Genomic DNA, 17,801 nt, shown 5'->3' with positions numbered 1-17,801 from the left:
GCAGATCTGTTCTGGGGATGCTATAGCAGGCGGACACATGCAATAACTAAATGCGCCGCTTTTCTTGGTGCGTGTATCGTTATTTTAAGCGTCACCTCTTTATGTGCACCAACACCAGGCGCGCCATTTTCATTAATTATAAATTCTTTGTCACTCGCTCCAGCCGTTTTCCCGCGGGGACGGAAGAAAGTGGCACGGTTGGTGCATGAAAGAAAATCAAAATGATAAATCGTCACGCATGTAGCATGTTGCTGGGGTTGCCTTCCCGAACGGGAATTTCAGGCGCAGTGTGAAACTCCCTGTTTATTGGCGGTGGAGCGTGGAAACGATCTTACGATGGTACAAGTGCCGTCCATATGGTGCCTAAATCCCGAACCCTTCCCAGAAATCATTCGGTATCATTTATTTGATTTGAAAAAAAAAATGATGCGTTATTTGGTGAAATGAGGTTATTATAATCTATTGACTACAGAGCTCAATTTTTTTTGTAAAAACTTTTCTGTTTATGGACATTTATGAACTTTATTCTTTCATGTATTGGAGAATTCTGTTTCGAGTTCGCTTGAAATAAATCTGCACCTTAAGAACACTCTCAACCCTCTTCCGTGCATCATCTTAACGGTAATTTGAAGTGCTATCGAAATGATCGAACCAGCTCTACTAATTATCGTTTCACTTCCTTCGGTACTACTAATTCATTTTAATGCACCACTCCGCCGGGTCCGCGTTCGGGTCGTTTCAATAAATTGTATTTATTTTCCCCCCCTCCTAGCCGGCACCGAGCATGCTCATTCTGGTAATCTTTGTCCAAACGGACGCGCACATCACATGACGCTAGGCAGGGATGCGTGGTGGAAAATTGCTAAATTATGCATCTGCCCCTGAAGACCCGAAGCGCAACTGAAAGCGCGGGCTCTAATGCACACTCAAGCAGGCTACCGACCGTTATATCTAAATCTTCACCATGCACTTTACCCGTAGATCGGCTCGTGCGGTGGCACCGGGATGGCGATGGGTAGGCACCTGGACAGATTGAGCAAGTTGCCGACTGGCCGGCAACGTCCCAACCGCAAGGTGCAACGCGAAGGGCTGTCCATCGCTTGGGAAAGCATCCAGATTTGGGGGCGTTTGGAAACTTAATTACCCCTATCGTAGGCCGTCTATATGTGCCCACGGTCTTTGATCAGCACGGACGGAAGAAGCGCATATGAACGCAAACCACCAAGCTGATCGGGCGAAGCTCGCTGTACGCCAATTTGTCTTAGCATTTTTGTATGCAAATATTCTAAAGGATGCATGATTTACGATCTAGAATAGCCAAAATTAGTATCGCCTAAAACCGTGCGCTACATTATTAACGACGTTCCATTTGTTGGGCGACATTTTTTCCCAACTCGCTCATTCGCTGCCCAAAAGATCACGATCACACGAAAAGATATTCCCATAATAGGCGCTCCAAAGGTCTAGCCTCGTTTTTGAACCACCTACATGAGCCTGGTTTCAGATGATCCTATCGCGCCCTATCGCCAAACTTAACCGACCACCTGTTTCGGTGAAGGTTGTTTAGAGAAGCCTAATAACAACGCTAAGCTCCTCGGTCTGCGGAGCATATTTGATTCGTGGGTGGTGAAGAAGGACAGAGAAATGAACCCTTGTTGATTAGGTACTTCGTTAGAAGGGCACAGTGCGCGCTGCTCGTTTTCAATCGCTTCCGGCTGCATAAGGGCCACCCCTCCGATGTGCGATCACTTATGCTTCGAACGACTGGTACTGCACATCCTCCACGCTAGTTGCCACAAGCGGAATCCAACCAGCTGCCCTCTCTACACCACCCATCGGCTGCATCCTTTTCTCCGATCGGTCGACGCCTGGGGTGGGCCTTCACGGACTGGGTCATATTTCACTGCCTCGCTACGGCGGCTGGGAGATAATTTAAATTAATAAGCAAATCTTCTTCACTACCCTCGCCGAACCGATTTTCCCGACTGCCAGACGGGGTGGTGGCGAGGCGGAAAATAATTCCCTCCTCTCACTCCACCCCCCCCCCCCCACCCCCTCACTGTGTCCCCCAATCGAAACCGTGCTTATTTTTACGAGCAGATTCAACGAAACACGAGCCAACACCGTCGGGCGGTGGGTTTAATAGCAGAAACGGACAAAACGACGGTCTATCCTTTCACAAAAACGCTCCCAGCCGCGGCTCGGGCGCGCGAATCAACCGCGCGATTAATTGAAATGACAAATAAAGCGCGATAAAGTGAAATTACATACCATCTCGCATAAACTGCACCCGAAGGCGCGCGGTGTTCGCGATCACACGTCCACCAAGTTGCCAGCACCAGTTGCCCGTCGGCGGTAGTACGTTGCCGGCGTATGTTGCAACAAATGCTGTTGTAATGAGTCGGCAAGAAGATGTCGGGAAGCAGAAAACCTTTAATCTCCATCCGACAAGGAGACGCTGACCAAAGGCCCCTCGTTCGGGCTGCGATCGCCAGCTGGGCTGGACTCGGCCCCGCAAGTACTAGTTGGGGCGAAGGCGAAGGCTGATGGCAGCCGTTTGACAGGTTAGGGTTTAATCAGGAGCAAACCTGTCAAATGATCATATTACATTCCCTCTCAGTTCCCGGGAGCCACGAGGAGGCCACCGAACAGGGGAGGATGATTATGAGTATCGATACGAGGTGATCGCCGTGACCGGTCGCCCCACTGGTGGTCTCTGAGAAGGTATATTAAATGAACAGGTAAGCAGCATGAATGCGCAAATGGTTTGAAGAAAAAAACATGCTGCTTGGTGCAAACTGTCGCCACTAATTATGCGAAATGCCATCGAGAGAAAGCGTTGAGTGTTGGCAGGAAGTGCCAAATATTGATTTACTTCTGGTGGTTTGGAGAGCTTTTAAACTGACGTCACAAAGCAGGGGCTTTAGTTTATTTTTTAGACGAATTTACCTCTATAACCCCATCTGTTCCTCATATATGATTATTCAATTATTTGAATTGACATTTGTTACATCACCTACATATATTTTTTTTATATTAAGTATTCTCTTTATCTCCATTTTGATCGATTACAAACGTGAGAGCGATAAATGTCTTTCCGCGACTGTTACAAGGAAATGCTCTTCAGCACATTTTGTTCAGCTACGTATTATTGTTATTTTGTGTGTTTTAACTGTTGCTTATATGTTAAACAAAATATGGCCAAAAATATGATTTCTTTGTTAGATAAAAAATTGTTTTTATTTGCATAACGTATCAGCTGTTCTGTTTGCTGCAACCCTTATGCTATGGACAGTTTTCCTCTCCCAGAAACTCAATAGACTACTTCACAAGACAATCATCCGGTCAGCTATGGTGCATATGGAATGCAACAAAATTACGCCGAAGGTAGGCTTGCTCGCTTCGGTACCTAATTAATCATAATCGACGCATGATTTCAGTGTCGGTTTTTCCTTCTACCTGTCCTGCATCCTTGCAAGAGCATTTCGCCTTGAAAGAATTAGCCCTTACTCGGCGGGCACGATGGAACGTCAAACGAAGCCCCAAACACGATACGTTTTCTTGAAATTCCTGACCGGAATCTTTACGATCGAGCGCGCCGATCCCGGCGGATCGGGCAGACACCGGGGCCTCTAGATCGAGAGTATTAATAATTCATATAATTACGCCAAAGACAAGCCAATGACGCAACGGCTCAGAGCGCTCGATCGCGCGATGAAAACGGCGCAATACCGTCAACGGTGCGACCGTACGCCGTGGAAGACGACGGATTTTTGTGTTCCGTCTGTTTGCGCGATTAGAACGTAAACCGTCCCAAGGCAGTCCCCCCAAAACACCAAGCACCGATCGAAACTCCTTCATTCGTTTCCCAACTGAAGCGCGCCGTAAGCCTTGCACTCCATTATCGCTCGACAGTCGACAGAAAGAGCGAATCAAGCTGTCTGATGTATTATCGCCTCAACCGCAACCGGACGGCAGCGTGCAAAACGGGGAAAAATCAATTATTAGTGCCATTTTTGGGAAGGCGACCAATTTTCTGACACCACGTAGAGAGCGCCATGGTTTCGCGCACCAACTAGGGACAAATTGGTGGCCCCACTCCCGTCTTTCGTGTGCCTTCCAGGACCTGTCCTCCCGTGGTTAAGTGATTTCTTTATTTTTCTCGCTCTTCCCCACTTGAGGGAATATGAAGCGTACGAAAAAAAAAAAACAAAGCTGAATACCGTTCACCAGCGGCGCCATTAAATCATTAAAGTGATTAATTTACTGCCTTCGGTTTCGAATCGCGATCGAACTTTTCAATCTATTTTCAAAATTATGATCGACTCGATTGCACGATAATCGGCGCAGAGCTAGCTAAGGGGACCGGAATGCATTAGCTTATCCGCAGCCGAGACGCGCTCCAAATGCAGTCGATAAGGGTGAGTTTTCTTCAACCCCGCTCGTCAACAATGTACCCCTCTCGATCGAGATCACTTGATCGACGTTTAGTGGCACCGGGCTAGACTCGGGACACGTGCCCTTAGGCGGGTGGCTCGTATATTATGGTGCCACTCCAGCGACGCAACGGAGGACGAACGCGCCCTGCTCGATGCAACCGGAAGGCGAAATCAATAAATCTTCGCTGCCGAGCTGATAGACGCTCCCGCTGGCGAGTGGGAAAGGCGTATGCGCATGCCGTGGTCCGCGCCCGGTGGCGTGGCTTTCGATTTCAATTTATTGATTTATTTGCTGGAAGGCAGAAAGAACGTGCCCGGAATCGGTCTCGAGTGCACCCACAGGGGTTTCGAAGGGGCATTCAAATTCATAAATAATATATGTCGATGTAACGTGATTTCAAGATATGCGTTTAGCATATGCTGAAGCTTTATTGCACGATGTGGTGATTTTTTATCAGTTAACGGGGTTTTCTCAATGTACGTTGGAAGCGAATAACAAAAAAAAAACTACTCTATTTAGCTGTCGGATGCGATGTGAACGTAAAAGGCTAAATACGACAGCTCTCGTGCGATCCGTGCACCATTTCCGACCTTGCGTATCGCAAATCCAAAACCCATGATAAACAGGTGTAAAACAACTTCACTGCCCTTTATTGGGACACTCGTATGGCGTACCTAATCTGGCGGTAAGCGTGTGATCGATTTCCAAGAACGAACTGCCGTACTTGTGTGGTCCCATTGGCGCGTTTGTCGTGGAAGCTCAGGGTTAAAATTAATTGCAAAGTCATTGATGAACCAAGTCATAAATCATATCAACCTATTAGGTTAATAAATGTCAAAAAATTTGTCAACCGATAGTTTGCCGGTACAAACGTCTACCCTATCACCAAAACAGGCCGATTGAGTTGGGTCTTATCAGTAATTTCATTCTGACATGTGTCTTGTAGTCGAAACATGAAATCAATTTATTGTACTTTATCACGTATGTACGTTTGGCGCCATTTTGGTCTACCTTAAGTCTTACGTTTCGGTCCCGTAATCCATTTAATGAAATATATGTAGATTACGTAGAGCAACTGTTCTTATTATCATTCAAGCCTACGATTCATCTAATTGCTAGGTTTTCGCCAATAACATTACCAACGATTCTGTGAAACAGCACAAATATTTAGCTTTACGAAGAAATCAGCAAACATATTCTGTTCCTATATTAATGCCAAAGGTTATCTGCCCGATGACTATTGTGTCAACAGCCAAAGGGTATTCCAGAAAAAAAACCATCTGACTTACGTCTCGACGTTTGCTCGATTGCACAACGATTAATCCCGCGTTTTTTCGAATGATTTGTTGGAATTACTATGCAAAAAACAAATGAAATCTAAATCAATTGCAATTTACCCGCTAATCGGACTATCTTTGCCACCATCAGCATGTTCGGAATTAAGCAGCGAAATCTCCTCCGCCTCGACACGAATACGGCACCGAGCTCCCGTCGAAACGGTCGAAACACTGCCAATAGTTAATTTATGCATCGTGGCGTTTTTGCACGAGTTGCATAGTTTTGCGGTGCCTGTCAGACGGCCCGTCAAACAAGTGATCTGTCAAAGTTTAATAAGCCTCCCTTCGACCGTTGGGGGGGAGCGCGTTAGTTGCCACGATTTTGCGGGCTTCGACACCCACTGCTACGCCACCTTGTGCATGCTGGCGGAATAATTGCATTTGTCCGCAGTAATGAGCTACGGAATGTTATGCCCGCTAAAAGCTTACCAGGCCTCTCGTTTCGCTTGCTCACTAAGCATACGATCACTTTGGCGCAAACGCTGCCTTAAGGATTTACGGACGTTTCACGGCGAACGAACGTCCGCGCGGCACAGACGGTGGACAATGATGAACACACCTTTTCACGCACCAACCTCACATAGGCAAGCCTGAAATGGTACTTTAACTGTTTGTCGTCGATAGGAAGCCCTCGACGTACGATCTTTCTCTCTCTCTCTCTCTCTCTCTCTCTCTGTTTTGCTCTTGGCATGCCGCCTTCACAGCATATTTGGCTTGCTGCTACGGCTGGTACAGGCCTCGAGCAAACGCCCCAGCGAAGAGATATACTATTGCAACATTGCATCGCGACAAGATGCTCCCTAATTGACTGATCAAACAGATGCAAATGGAACAGGAAAGGCGAATTGAAGACACACAATCCGTACAATTCCTAATTACTAATCCACTGCAAACGAAAAAAAGGGGTCAAGTAAAGGAAGTACCTACTACCGCGAGCTATTACAAGTGCCGCGAGCTCAAGTAGTGTCGTGGGCGGGGTTTGTTTGAGACCACGATTCGGGTCAATCACTAATTTGCTTCATTAACTATCAAACGACCGGCGACTAACTGTCATCGATCGGTGTAAATATTTCTCAACGACAGTTGCATAATCCACCAACGATGGTTAATGGCTAATAAATGGCAAAGATTTTACGAAATCCCATACTTCGAGTGCATGAAGCTCAGAAATCTATCATTGTTTTATTCATTTAAATCTGTTTCCTTTTAAGAGTGCACAGTGTTTGTTTCCAGCTCACGTGCGCGTGTCCACACACAGCTGCAAACAGAATAATTTCCTTCCATTGGCTGTGACACAGCACTTCTGGAGAGATGGGCAACGTTCACTGAGCTTCTTCAATTGCTTGACGGGCAAAAATCAATGTATCTCAAAAGTAACCGTAGTCGTCGACATTGCTGTCGCCATCGGCATCGTCATCGTCATCATCATCGTCATCGGTTGACCATAAAAAGCAAACGCACTCACCGCAAACGTGAAGGTGTCACTTTTCCGGTTTTGCCACTTTTTCTGTTCCCGTCTTGCTACGCCAGCGGGACCATCCATCCCCTGGATCGCCTGGAAAACCTCGGCTCGAATGGAGGTTGATTCATTCATTCATCAACGCATGCGCTTCCATTCACAGATGCAGCGAAACGAGCGTCGGACGAGCTTCGGTGTGTCTCTGTGCCGGTTTTTACCCTCGAACTCGGAGAAGTTGGGCAAAGAAGCGAGAGAAGCCATTTGGTTCTGCTTTTCGAGCGCGCGATGATGTATTTCCTCCAATATTTTCCGTCATCTTCAACCGTTCCCCTTGATCGGTATTTTCGTTAACAATCTTCCCTGCACCCGTACGCGCTGTGCGTCTCTCGTGACTCTCGGGTGCTTATCGTGCCGTGAACAACTTGTTTACCCCCCCTTGTGGGGACCACAGCGAGGGAGATGCACTTAAAGCGTTTTTACCTCCATAAGAACCTCGCCGTTTTCGTTTATCAACCGGCTGGGAAGCAGCCCAGGGAGGATGTGTCCCGGTGGTGGCTTGAAACCATGGTCAATAGCATACGCGACCTGTACCAGTGCCAAGAGTGCATTAAGAGGCAATCGAAAGCCCTTACAAACCGTTTAAAACGTTTGCAACGCTTTCCAATGCTTTTCCTCGTCGCTCGGGTGGGCGAGCAGTGTTTTTTTTGTTTATCTGCCACCTTAAACAACCTTAATATTGCGCGCTTTTTATAACCGTTATCAACGGTTCAATCAGAGAGCTTATTTCAGATCAACAAAGCGAAACTTGAATACTCAACAAAACCACTCGATCGCGAGGGTCACAAACGCTTACCGTCTTCTAGAATCGACATTGAAATTTCTAGTTTAAATTTTCTATCGATACCGTTTTTAAGACGCCTTTTATCGCGTTTCGAGCATTCGCCCCCCCAAGAACGCCATAACTATGGCCATACGTCCTTGCGTTACATCCGACGCTTGTCCGCACCTAACGACATAATTTATGGATGGAAGAAAAACCTACATGCTTGCGTCGCAGCGCCAGCCCCAACGGCAATGGCAATTTTTGAACATGCGATGACAGCAACGAATATTGCCCCCGTTCCGAGGGAGAGACAAAAAAATGCCACCTAAACAGGCCGCGCCAACAGTTGTCGTCTAGCCCGTCAAGGTTCTGCCTACTTTGATTCTGCCACACAATGGATGCGGCAGACGTGCACCTACAGGGTGGCACAAAACAGCATGATTCCGAGTGTTCGATGGACCATCGATGGTAGTAGAGGAACCACAAACGCGCGCGGTTCATTGATCGCGAATTTTCGTCGACTGGCCGGGTTTGATCGGTCTGTTCCTCTATCCGGATTCGAGATCTCTCGCTTGTGTGTGTGTGTGTGTTTTTTTTTTTTTGGCCAACTCCAGCACAGGATGCAATCATTTATCTCTATTTTTTGCTCACAAAACTACTCTCGCTGGAACGCCACGCCGGCGTGGCGTACATGTGTTTCCAATATGTTGTCTACGTTCGGTCGCGCGGGATTCTCCGGGCATAAATAGCACGCCTGGCACGCTTCAATGAATGCCACCGAATGCCATCCGGTTGCATAAACTCACAGCGGAAGGAAACCTTCGATCACACCGCGCACCATGTGCATCTTCTGGGGTGGCATTCGACGACCAGCATCACCCGCGGTACGCACACAGACAGAACAGGAGAAAAAGAAAACCCCTGCGCACGGAGCTGTGATGGCGGCGTGGTGTGGAATTTTATACGAAAGTAAAACCAGCCTCAATTAGCCAGTGAAAACTGTGCTTCGTTAGCTGCCGAAGGATCGTTTGTGACCGTGGGCAAAAAAGGTAGACAGACAGGTTCAAGAACGACGCCCATCTATCCCACCATAAACGAGGGCGTACAAAGTCAGTTATGAGCGAAAATCGAGAAAACCCTCTCATCGAGCGACTGTGGGTGCGCGGTTTTACTATGGCCATAACTTGCATCCGCTGCACTGAAGGAAGCTTCCGGAGGTTTAGTTGCACCGGGGCATTTCGGGATCGAAACACAAACTATCTGCTTTTCCACCCATTTCATTGCGCTTCCTGCGTTTTCCGACTCCGGTACCGTAGACCACTAGGAACCAGGAAACGTTGGCAACTGCAACGAAACGTAATTTTACCGCAGCGCTACTAACGATCGTTTCTGCATCCCGGTGGTAAAAAGGGCCGGCTGCTTGCCGAGAAAGTGCTGCAGCAGAGTGCACAAGTTGTACGACAGTTGACCGAAATTAATTTGGCCGTCTAATTGGCACTGCCAATTTTCCCTGTCAGCAGCCCATGCATCTCTCGCCGCGGTAACCAAGGGAAACGGGGAAAACCCTACGCGGGCTACTATGGCGCGTTCCCGGTTCATTATCGCCCGGTGGAATTGGCGAAGACTTTGCGCTTTTCTCGCTCGGTGTCGTCATCCGTCAAACGAAACCAAAGTCCTCATCACCGCGAAAGACGGTCGTGGGAGAAGAATTTTGCACTTTGTACTTCGCCTACTCCTGTCAGCTTCGTCCCGCTTAGGTTAAGATCACTCTCGCACACGTGTGTGTGTGTGTCGACAGGTCGAGCTCTAGCGAATACTTACATGCTGTTGCTGCTCGTCGGGGAAATACCTTTTAGAAATAGAAGTCGCTGTGGTAATGTGGTCGGTTGTTTTTTCGAATGCGATCAGCTTTCCCCACAACGAAGCGTGCAATGCACCTTGTTCGAATTTTGTGGGCAGTTTCTGAGATTATCCAACGCATACAGAGCACACACGCACCCACACTTATCACTAGATAGCCTTGCGGTGGCGCTCTATCAGTGCCGGTGTTGCGTGTCATAAAACACCATTCTACCCTTTACACACCCCCGGCGACACTTCCTACGCGCTTCCCCACGGTTCGACCATCAAAAGTGCCGGAGTGCTTTTACTTTTCTTCTGCGGGTAGCCACACTTTTCGGGGGTTGTAGACACTACACCACACACACACACACGCACGCGCACGTACACAGAGGCGCACTGTTGCCCAAATACGGCAATTGTTATCAATCCGGAAGATACTAGTTTACCACCGCGGCAGGTGGAAGTAGCTAGAGTAGCCGTGGTATAATATGGTCGAGAATTGGGCGCGTTTCGGATGCGTTTCGTAACGCCAAACGTAGCACGACTTTTCGAGGTGGTTTACAGGTACGAAGAGCCCGCGACAAACGCCACAACCCCGCGGACACAGAGATCTTGTAGGAGACCCACGCGCAAAGCACCACCTCCTCGTAGCGTCGTTGATAGCGGCCGAATGAGGCGAGTTGAAAACAAAACCACGCGTCGTTCCGTTCACGAACCGCGCGAGCAGGAGGATGTGAATGGTTCGCGATCGCGAGCGCGAGCTATTTAACTGACGTTACCTTTTTGCGCTCTCCGGTTACTAAGAGACCGGTGGAGAGAGATCGGAAAAGGCTGCGATCGTGTACGTTGCGCTGCGCTGCCTCTGCACAGTGGGCCAGTACGTTAGTGGACAAATTCAGTTGTAGAGCTATGTGCATTCGTGTTAAATAGAGGGGGTGCATTGTTTCCTTTAATTTTTGTGGGTAATATTTTTTTTTAGGTTTTTGAAATGCGTTCTAAACTTTTTTGCTTAATAAGTTTGTGCAATTTTTTCAATTACGATCTCACGGACCTTTGAAATATGATCACCGTGATGAGAGAAGAGAGTCCAACGCGCTAGAGATGGAAAACTCCAAAGTTAGTCACTCAGGGCGAACGGTGCTTCGTTTGATTATGGTTATGTCGCGTTTCAACGGTATTTTTCTGCACGTTCGCGCTATAGGATGAGGAAATATTTGTAAAAATATCAAACCTTCTTTTAAAATCCTTAGCTTTAATTTTCTTTCGTCGATTCATAAAAAGGCATGCGCATTCACGTGTTACGCGTATAATAAATATTTATTCAAGCTTTGCTCGTCTTATGGATAAAATTGTGGCTCGAGTCGTTCGATGTTAACTCGCTTAATCACAAGCAACGCGCCCTAATCCTTTATGTGTCCTCCTCGAAACTGTGCCACACCGAGATGGGCGATCCTTTGTAGAGGATCATCTTTTGCCACTGGTCCTCCATGGACGGGTTAGATTGGCGTGCTTTCGGCCCAAGAAACACCGTCCCCATGCGTGTCTTCTTACCGACTTTATTCTTCGCGGCTAGTGCGATTTTAATCGAGAGGTTCTCCAGACCGGCCTCACCACACAACGGTATCACCACCGTGCAATCGTCCATGTTCCAGCGGCTCGATAACGCTGGTCGGAATGGTTCCGATTTCCAGCTGGCCGCCAGGATCTGATGCTCCAGCACCGTCGTCTTTAGGTAAATTTTCTCCGCAATGGCCTCGAATTCCTCCTTCACCCGGATGCCACAGCGCATCTTCGCGGTCGAGATCTTCAGACACAAGCCTTTATGGTTTTTGTCCTTGTTCTTGACGCTTCGCACGATTTTCCGCACATCGAAACTGAAGCGGTTTTTGTTGGCGTTCGAAACGGGAACGGGTGATCCGTTCGAATAACCACGCCGCGTCTCAAACGGTGCCATTTTCGGTCCTTCGGAGCTGTTGGAGGAAATGGACAACGGTGAAATTGGCGGGGACGAGTACGGTCCGTCGGCCTTAAAGCTGCAATCCTCGCGGGAAGATGCCCTCGTGTCGATGTGCACCTCGGTGTAGTCGCACAGCTGCAACGTGATCTCGACCTGACCTCGCGGACTGCTCGTGACCTGGGAGGATGAGACGACGATGAAAAAAAAAACGTTAAAACGCAGCCTTTAAGGTCCTGACCTAGGCGCGGAATCTAGGCAGTGAAACTAGCTTGTTAAAGCGGCCCGCTTCATTTGCATTGTGTTCCAATGTTTCAGCAGGAAAATGCGAGCTTGGCGGCTCGGTAACATTAAGGTTAACCGTGCACGATTCAATTACCGACTGTTTTGTAGCTCATTATTGCACCTCGTTGCAGGTGTTCGCTCGCTGTTCGCATTTCACTCTCCTTCATTTAATTAATCAGTGCCGAAAATCTCCACCAGCTTACGAGATTTGAAAGTGCGCCATTTTGAGATTTAATTACGATCAGCACAAACACAATCCACAACGCCCGGACCAGCAAAGTGGGCTGTCTGTACTTTTTTGTTATAAATGAAAAAGCTGCACCATATTCAACAAGGGTACTTTCTATCGGGTTTCGCTGTGATTTCAATTTCTAAACTAAGATTAAGTTTTACAGGTTGCACGTAATCGAGAAATGCGCGTTGCAGTTAAACCTTTTTTTAATTCATTCATTATAATATGTATCCAAACTGCTACCGTATATCGATTGCTTAAGACATTTTACTTTTCACGCTCGAGAAAAGCACGCCTACATCGCGCCATTGTTTGCTCAGATAAAGACAGATGTGAGACAGATTACTTTATCCATCATTCAAAGGTTTATGAACACAAAGCTTTCCTTTGATCAGCTCATCGCGAAGCCTACTACGTTTGCTGCATAAAACTGTGTTGCGCATCCCCAAATTGTGTCTCCTTTTTTGTCGAGAAAGTGATTACGTCACATAATACCTCAAACATTAACCGAGTCAGCCCGGGATAAGGCTATCTGCGGCTGTTGGGAGGAAATGCCTTTCAGCTTACAAAAAATTTTCCAAATCCAAATACGGCCAGGCCGTTCTTAAATAATTAACAATAACAATACCTCAAGCATGATCACCTCAGTAGAAAGTACCGCTTACGGCAATATTAACATCCAAGATATGGTCAAGAATTTGCGGTGGGAACATTCATTACCGTGCCAGGTGCAAATCGATTTGCCTCAGATCCTACTCATTATCACCCGCAGTCATTATTTAGCTATGGCGCACGTTTTCCCATGAGGAGCTTTTTTCCTCCAACGGCAACACACAAAACGTTTTGTACCTCCGCCAGGGTTGGTGCACCGTGATTGTGATCCTTAGTTGCGCAAGCTGTTTCCTTCACACCTCGTTTCAGTAATTACAGTAGCGGTTTAGGGTTTAGCGTAACATGGGATTACGAATGATAGGTGTTGGTAGTTTTTGTGCATGACTAGCTGGCAGCGTTTAACAATCCCTTGTTCGCATCGGCTTGTTTGCATTCGAACTAATGTTTCGATGGGCGAAAAGGATGGCGAAAAAAAATCCCTCCCCGTCGTTCACCGGAAGCCGTAGGTGATGAAACCGATGTTCTTTCTCCTCCAGTGGCCGCGTCGATTGGTGATCGATTATCGAAGCGCATACGGAATAGGTTCGCACAGCGATCTCCAAAGACGGCGAGCTTTAAACGGCCAGCGGCGGGTTTTGCCGTGCTGCTGCTGTTTTGTGGTTTTCCTCACTTCGCGGCGGAGAGAACCATTAATTTCGATACACTTTCCATTTCCGCCCGCAAGGGTTCCGGTGCCGAGCCACGGAGCTTAATCTGCGTTCAGCCCAACGCAAGCATAGCTAACGTTTCGCGGCGTTACGCGTAAAGAGTGAGAGTTTCGTGGCTGAGAGCTCAAGTACAAAGCGACGGCTGGCGGTTGAGACAACCGTAAAATATGCCACGAATGCTTCTGGATGAAAAACTGAGCCTTTATACTCGCCCCACCCACCCGCCCTGTGGCAGTGGCAAACAATGGCCACGCTTGGAATACTTACGGCTATTCGTGATTCCGCCGGCTGAGTGACGGTAATGTCTTTGATCGGCAGCCACATTTCCTCGGTGGTAAAGATGGCCGCTTGCTTACGGCTGCCCGGGGAACTGGGCGAGAAACCCTTCGGATCGAGAAAGTACGTCACCGAACCTATGTTGCGCTGGCTCTCGCTCGTGGTGAGTCGCTTGAGGTTCTGCTTCTGATCGAAATTTGCGTTCTTCTCGGTAGCGGGCTCGATATCCTTGACCAGCTTGCCAATCACCGGTTTGTCCTTCAACCGCTGGCTGCCCTGACGAATGAAGGTCATGGTTTTGGTCTTCAACGTGGACGTGTACTGCGCGAGAGAACGAAAAGCTATTATCAGTACGCAGGATGAAGGTTAGAGCGCTTGTCGGTCGTACATACCCCTGGGGGAAGCTCTAAGAGCGCGAACACGGTAAAGACGACAAAGTTTCCATTCAGAATCTTCTCCGGAAGCGATTGAGACGGGTCGTCCTTCTGTTTATCGTGTTTTTTCACGCGAAACGATGACCTGCAACGCACAGCGAAAGCAAAAATCAAATAAAACCCCTTCAATTGCACTCTCCGTGGCATGTTCTGGTGGCTTACTTGTGGCTGGTGACTAGAGGAAACCGAAACGTCTCGTTAAATTCCGGCCACGAGTTACTCTGTATGATGGATTCGAATTTCATCGCGCCCGGAAAAAGCTTCACCTTGACCATGAAGCCTTCCACGCTTTTCAACCCAAAGTTTGTCGGCAAATGGCGCGCCCCGATCAGATGCACCTGCAGCTCAGGCACAGAGGACGCCGCCGGTGCCGTCGTGCTGCTCGAATCGAGCTGCTCGACATCGTTCGCGCAGTTTAGCGCGAGCTTGAACCCAACAACCGGTTCCAACGGGCCATTATTGTTTAACCGGTTCGCCTTTCGGCTACCGGTCGTCTGAAGCGGCAGCAGGGTTTTCAATTTATTCATCGTTGATGTCGGGGTCTCCCTGTACGAATACCCGGAGGACAACTGCTGCGGGTGTTGCCTCGGTCGGTTGGTATTTTTTTTTTCGTCGATCACGAACACACGATCAATCGATCGTGCCTATGAGCTCATGCTCCGGAAAGCTGACCCAACCTGTGTGGCAAAAAAAAAGATGCAGGAAGAAAAAAGTACGTCAACCGTGAATCATTTAATGGTGATTTGTTTAGCACACCTTCCCTCCTCTTCGGTGAAGTTGAGGGTTCGAATGCTGCTTATAAATTCACAGTATCCACTTGGGTTTACCGAGGACGCGTTTTGTTCGATGAGGTAATACTTCACCGCTTACGAACGACCCCAACGCCAATCAACGCTAAACGGTGTGGGTCAGATGATTCTTCGGTGTTAGTAGTCAAAACGGGGGTGTAAGCATCATACGAAAGACGCAAAACCATGTCCCAAGCATGTCCTTTTACTTTCACCGAGGAGGCTGCTGAGTCACGAGAGCCCACCGGCGGTTTACAGATCACACATACGTCACCACCAGCGACCGATCGTCGTCCCCGGGCAAAGTTTGTTCAACCTTTCCACATTTGCACCGTCGTATCAATACTAACGCCACCGAACAGCTGCCGCAGTTAAACAAACAACACGCGAGCAACAACGGTAAGGTTCCACACGGAGGCTCCATGTGCCCGTGCATTAGTTTCTAATCACACGCTTACATGCGAATGGGCTGACGTACGCCATCACGGTATCACTTCTGGCGAGAGTTGATGTTACACAATTCATCTTACAAACAGGGTGGCGTTGACACGACACGCTCTCAACACTCGTTTCGTGAACCGGTGAACTGTTGATAAGCGTTTCGCTATCTGGCTCGAGCGGATAATCTAACAAAATCGTGCTATTTCCACGAACTGATCTAGTTGGATAAACCGGAGATAAGACGCACACATTTGCTAAATGCCCTTGCCTACGATAGGGGTACTAGTTGATCATTCCTCGAGCCTCTCAGCGATCACTTGGGGCACTTTATGATACCCAAGCCCAAGGCTTCAAGGCGCACTCCAGCTGCAGTAACGAGCGGATCGGATATCACGAGAAGTTTATTTTGAAAGCCACTCGCGCCTTCACGCCTCGAGTGCCAAACTGGGTTGACTCGCGAATCCAGGCCACAACTCCAACCGATGCAAAACGTACCTTCAAGAGGGATCCGCGGGAGCTTTCAGGTTTGAGGACACGGATCTTGTGTAATTGACACGTTCCTCGAATGCAATGTGTTTAATAACTGATTCCTCACCCAACACGCACAAAACCACCTCTATTCTAAACGATTCAAAGGTCGTCCTCGTCATCCAGATGCGAGAGCGAGAGAAGAAGAAGAAAAAAGGTGAGAAGCTGATGCGCCCAAGATGCGGTTCAATTGAGCCAAGTGCACTCAGCGAGCGCACAAAACAATTGAATATCACGGCGGCAGTTGAAGTCGTCGAGATGCCTTTTTTATCTCACCCTCTCTCTATCTCTCTCTCTCTCTCGCACACACACTCTAGATTCTTTTACCGTTTGCGTATCGTGTGGGAACGATCTTGCGATCGTCGCTCAAGGATCACGCTGGAACGATGATTTATTCTGCTTTGTTACGCTACTCTAGCTGCTCGATAATCTGCCCCATCACGGAGCTAGTCACGACGCAGGAAAAACAAATCGCAACAAAATCTAGTCTCGTTTGTGCGATGCCTTCAACACGACTTCAACCCCCTAAATCAAGGGTTTGCGAACGTTTGCTGCCTCTGCTACTGCGGCGGAGTCCCAAAGCCAGTGGAGATGCTTGATTTGCGCTTCCAAAAGGCCCTCTCGCTTCCATTTCTGAGCTCATCCACGTCCAGCAGGATTGTTGGGGCTGGTGTGGCTGTTTGAATAATTAATTGGCTCCATTTAAGAACGTCGCCCAACGACAACCACCCTGCTATCGATGATGTGAATAATCGTTTTGCTCACAAACACACTCCACCCTGCTCACACCACTGGCGTTGTCCCTTGCACTGGGTGATAGTGACGTCATAACGCAAATGCACCCCGATGCGGCCTTCCACACGTGGACGTTGCGTTTCGTGCGTGTGAGGCTCATGGAATGAGGTCAGACGACGAATTCGGCTATCGGCACTATCATATCCGTTGCGTACGTACGTACTTGAATTAATTTCTCTACCCTACACACACGCCCCTTGATTGCGATTGAGTACACTTTTCTATTACACCACCCATCAACGAGTGTCACCACCTCGAGCTAAGCATTGTCACTGCACACTTCCAGTGCCGTTTCTTATCGTTCGCGTGCACTTCACGCCAGCCAACAGTGGTCTACGGTGAGGTAGATTTAATATTTAAATTAACTTGCATCGCTTCCCCGCTCTCAAGGGTAGCTTCGTCGTTCGCCAATCCATCGTGTCCGGCCTTTTGCTGCCGTAACATCTCACCACCACCCGAAGCACATGGCCAGTAAGTTGCACTTCGTACGCAGGTACACACGCGGTCAAGACCACAATTCAAATCACTAGCGGGCTCTCCTTGCTCCTACCTTCGCGAACTTGATAACGAGCTATGTGTTTCGCGGCAAGAAATTGAAACGATTATCCAATTGACGACAGGCCCAGGATTAACATACGCTCATCCTGGTGCGGTCAAATGACGAATCTTAATGCGTCCAGGGATACGCAGGAACAGCCTGCCCTCACGCCTGATACTCACGGCAGCGATCGCGTACGGAATAGCGAGCAAAGGCGCGCGAATACCGCGACAGACCGCGAGTATCGCTAACGGTACACACGCGTGAAGCTGTTAGTAGTGGTGTGCACCAACGCACGCGCTTCTAGAGA

The 17,801-nt window shown here is 48.3% G+C and overlaps 1 protein-coding gene across 1 annotated transcript; it reads right to left on the bottom strand.

Moving 5' to 3' along the window:
• Positions 1 to 11,205: 11,205 nt before the first annotated feature.
• On the bottom strand, positions 11,206 to 15,482 carry LOC128722916 (uncharacterized). The gene is made up of 5 exons (XM_053816608.1): positions 15,158 to 15,482; positions 14,564 to 15,078; positions 14,360 to 14,486; positions 13,959 to 14,288; positions 11,206 to 12,035 (listed from the first exon to the last, which is right to left on the bottom strand). The coding sequence occupies exons 2-5, from the start codon at positions 14,926 to 14,928 to the stop codon at positions 11,310 to 11,312; spliced, it is 1,548 nt and encodes a 515-aa protein (XP_053672583.1). The 5' UTR covers positions 14,929 to 15,078; positions 15,158 to 15,482; the 3' UTR covers positions 11,206 to 11,309.
• Between the last annotated feature and the right edge of the window lie 2,319 nt (positions 15,483 to 17,801).

Source organism: Anopheles nili, chromosome 3 (assembly GCF_943737925.1).
Source record: "Anopheles nili chromosome 3, idAnoNiliSN_F5_01, whole genome shotgun sequence".
In the NCBI taxonomy this organism is placed as follows: Eukaryota; Metazoa; Arthropoda; class Insecta; order Diptera; family Culicidae; genus Anopheles; species Anopheles nili.
Note: the sequence above shows the minus strand (reverse complement) of the source record. Positions and strands in the feature narration are given on the sequence as shown.

Coding starts and splice junctions, on each gene's coding strand:
- LOC128722916 (XM_053816608.1), bottom strand. CDS start 14,928: ATGAATAAATTGAAAACCCTGCTGCCGCTTCAGACGACCGGTAGCCGA. Junction 14,487..14,563: donor CCTCTAGTCACCAGCCACAA/GTAAGCCACCAG, acceptor TGTGCGTTGCAG/GTCATCGTTTCGCGTGAAAA. Junction 12,036..13,958: donor CGGCGGAATCACGAATAGCC/GTAAGTATTCCA, acceptor TCATCCTCCCAG/GTCACGAGCAGTCCGCGAGG.